The sequence below is a fragment of the Nicotiana attenuata genome, unplaced genomic scaffold, assembly GCF_001879085.1.
Source record: "Nicotiana attenuata strain UT unplaced genomic scaffold, NIATTr2, whole genome shotgun sequence".
In the NCBI taxonomy this organism is placed as follows: Eukaryota; Viridiplantae; Streptophyta; class Magnoliopsida; order Solanales; family Solanaceae; genus Nicotiana; species Nicotiana attenuata.
Genome location: NW_017673263.1, coordinates 93302 through 97136, shown reverse-complemented (window position 1 = coordinate 97136; position 3835 = coordinate 93302). Strand labels below are relative to the sequence as shown.

Here is a 3835-nt window from a genome sequence, read left to right as displayed (position 1 = left end):
GAATCATCCGGGAATGATTCCATATCAGAAATCTGAATCCGACAATATCTTGGAAGTGTGAGACTCTGCAGTCCCCATTCATGAGCTTGTTGCAACCAATTATGTAAAGAACCTGAAGGTTAGATGGCAAGCCTCCTTCGGGAGATCTCACAATTTCTTGATAATTATTCAAGTTAAAAAATGCTAGAGATTGAAGGGAGTTGTTCATCCGTGTGGGCAGCAACTTAAGGTTGTCACAATTCGAGATAGTGAGTCTGCGCAAATGGACTGAGATTGTTTGAAGATTTTGCAGCCTATAACTTTGAGGACTTGTAAACATCCCTAGTGGAATATCAGGCAGCGATCGCAATTTTCAGTGGTTAAAGCTGCCTCCAGGGCAGTCGCAATTATCAGAGGCTAGTAGACGAAAGGAGAAGCAGTTGTTGCAGCTCTCAAAATGTAAGGTCTCTAAATTCACAAATGAATGATCTCCAACCCAATTAGGGAGCCAAACTGATATGATTTTAGGCCTATATTGGGCTGTAACTTGTCAAGTATGTCCCCCACACCAAGTGAATCTTCAACATGATCAGAATCACTACTCCATTCCATTACAAGATTTTCAATTTGCTTCTTATCTTTCAGATTTGCACTCGCTGCATCCCTTCCATTAACGACATTATCTAGTCCTCAATATGTAAGTCCCCACGAAGATTGCACAAATCTTGAATCCTCAAATCGTTGCTCAGATATATTAGATCCTTCAGCTTAATTATTTTGAATGGCATTTTCCTTAATTAGTCTTGTGGTATCTCTAATGTCACGCTGCAGTAAGTTAATAAGTTTACCCAATCCTTCGGGCAATTTAATAAGATATGCACAGCCTGACAACAACATTTGAAGATTTTAACTCAATCATAGAGCCGGGAGAATGTCATTTGGAAGCGATGCAACCCGTCAAAACCTCCATATGTCACTAGCCAAAACCTCCTCCCATTCTTCTACATCTAGCTTCAAGTGCAAAAGAACTGCCACTGTCTTAACGACCAGTGGCAAGCCTTTGCACTTCTTCACTATGTGTTTCCAAATACCGTGAAGTTTGGAATACACAATAGGATCTATCAAACCAAATGCACGCTTTTCAAACAAACACCAACAATCTTCATCCTCTACTGGTGATAAGTAATGACATGGTTCACTGCCCATAATCAACGTCACCTTTTCGCTGCATGTAGTCACAAGGATCATACTTCCTATTGCTCCTTGCCTAAGAGAGCTCCTGAACATGTCCCAATCAGTGTGTTGCTCATTACTGACATCTTCCAAGATTATAAGAAACTTCTTATTTCTGAGGCTTAATTCACTATATAATTTGCAGCATATTGTAGTTATCACTTATACATATCCCTGGTGCGCCAACTTCCTCAAGTAATGGTATTGTTATCCTCAAAGCATCATAATTTTCAGAGACGCACACCCATGCCCTCAAATTGAAATGATGTTTCACCCTCTCATCATTGAAAACAACTTCTTGTGGGGTTACACTGGGTCCCTTGTTGTTCATTGAAAACAACTTGAGCAAGAGCTGTTTTGCCAATTCCACCTAATCCCACAACAAGAATTACACTACTTCCCTTGATGTTTGCATCTTCATTGATTAGACAAGAGCAGATTTATTATCTTCTCTATTTCATTATCCCTTCCAACCACAATTGATTCACCAACCAAAGAAGTTGATGGTAGCCTTTAAGACTTTCTTAGCATTAACCACTGACCCCTTTTGCAAACCAAGAAGATCAATTTGATAAAATAAAAGACCATCAAGATGCAATTAATTGCTAGCATTTGCATAGATTAATGGGAATTTTAGTCACGTGTAAAGTCTTTTATCATAGACCAATGTATTTGTCAAAACATTCATGTGAACAACGGTTTCTAACTTAAATGCTCTTAATTAAAGATGTACATTCTGGTGACTTTTATTTATGGAGTTAACATGTCTTTAGAGTCAGAGAATAGCTAAGTTATTTAAGGATTCTTCTTTCTACAATGCTATAAAAATCGGTGCAACTTATGTATAAGACCTACGAGATAAATTAACCCATTTCAGTCATTTTTTTTTTCATGAAAGAAAATACAAGCACTACCTGAGAAACCCATAACCATTATTGAATGTAATTTACTACATGCATATATTAAACTATCATGAAATTCAATTAGAAGTGAATAGACCAAAGAATCGTGGCCGTGTACAATGATTCTATTCCATCGGTATACCATCTTCTTTAATGTTACTTTATAGTCATGCTTTTAGAACTAAATATATGATTAAAGATTAATTTAAATTGTATTACGTGTACCTAATTTATCTAATGATAGAATTGTATCTTGCCAGCAAAACCAAAATAAACATAACTTGAGGTCAACAATGTACCTCATTGTATGCTTATAAATCTCTTATAAATTGAATTTCTTATGCCGAAGCCACTAGCTTCAAATACGGCTAGACTACGTCAGAAAGAAAATTAGCTCAACACCTGTAGTTAGAGACTCGTGCCGATAACGTGTTATCAAATAAATATTGTAATAATAAACTAAAGCACCAAAAGAAAATAAGACAGGAATATATAAGAGATGTAGAGAGTAGGAGGAAACTTTTCTTCTTATTTCAAGTATATAATCCATGAGCCAAAAATGCACTATTAATAGTTACAAAGGTCTCCTTAAGTTACAACAATTAATGGGTTCATTCATGTGGTACATGAATTACTAAAGAAGTTACTAAAGGGACATCCACATTCACTGGATTTATAACATGTGCCAGTTCTTTTAATTTTTTATCTTGGTCAGTGTTTGATCAAAAAGTTTCAAGCCCTTTTTTAAAATCAATTTAATAAGAAGATTTGGGGCAAATCCTAGCCAAAGATAATTTATTCTAGATCTGAGATAGAAGATAGGAATGAACAAGCATAGTTGAACATAAAATTTGATTGCAGTTGCGATTGAATTTCATAATGTAAGAAAAGGATGATGACTCCAATAATATCGAATGATAATGAAGAATACATAAATTAGAAGAATCACCATTCTTAAACAAGACCACCTCCGTATGTTTGATAAAGTTGAATTATAGTTGAATACCGAGATTCTAAGACCTTTTCTCCTTTTTCAGCGAGGAATTCGAGATCCAGGATTATCTTTACCTTTAGAGAGATGCATATCCCCCCTTTTCTGTGTTCCTCTCTCATGGTATTTATACCAAACACTTTCCTTACTCAGCGGTCCTTAACCAGAGTACCTAAGTTCTTGGAATATCCCGTAGAATATTCCTCTAAAATGTCTAAGTGTAGAACTAGTCGTTCCTGCCGAATTGCGTGCTCGACCTCGACCGTAGCTGGATCACTCGCTGGTATATTGCTTCCTACATGTGACCTCGGCTTGGTTGACTCTTAGTCGTTCTTCCTTAAGTAGAATTCTTTTGTTCAGATTTTGACCTATACAGTTAGTCCCTCCACCCGTCGGGGTTGCCTTTGGAGAAATGGCGACGTGACGCTTCAAGAGCCGTACCTGACTGTCACATCAGTTTGAAATGACATTGTTTCATCATGCGTCATTATGGCGCACGTTCCCCATACGTTACATCATTTCCCTCGCTTTTTCCATTTCGAAAATAATGAGGCGACGCTTTGGCTTTCTCGATTGGGGTGCCTATATTCTTATAAATAGGGATAGACACTCCTCATTTGAATTGTTGTATTTTTAAAGCCTTTGAAGCCTGAGTTCTTTTCTTCTTCGAGTTTCCAGCTTCTGTGCTTTCTTTCCCCCTTCAGTATCTTTTGCTACTGTTCTCTCCTTC

The 3835-nt window shown here is 37.1% G+C and overlaps 1 protein-coding gene across 1 annotated transcript; it reads right to left on the bottom strand.

Annotated features, from left to right (window-relative positions):
- Nucleotides 1-936: 936 nt before the first annotated feature.
- LOC109215867 (putative disease resistance RPP13-like protein 1) lies at nucleotides 937-3593 on the bottom strand. The gene is made up of 2 exons (XM_019379984.1): nucleotides 3547-3593; nucleotides 937-1342 (listed from the first exon to the last, which is right to left on the bottom strand). Exons 1-2 carry the CDS (start codon nucleotides 3591-3593, stop codon nucleotides 937-939), a joined length of 453 nt encoding a protein of 150 aa, XP_019235529.1.
- Nucleotides 3594-3835: the final 242 nt, after the last annotated feature.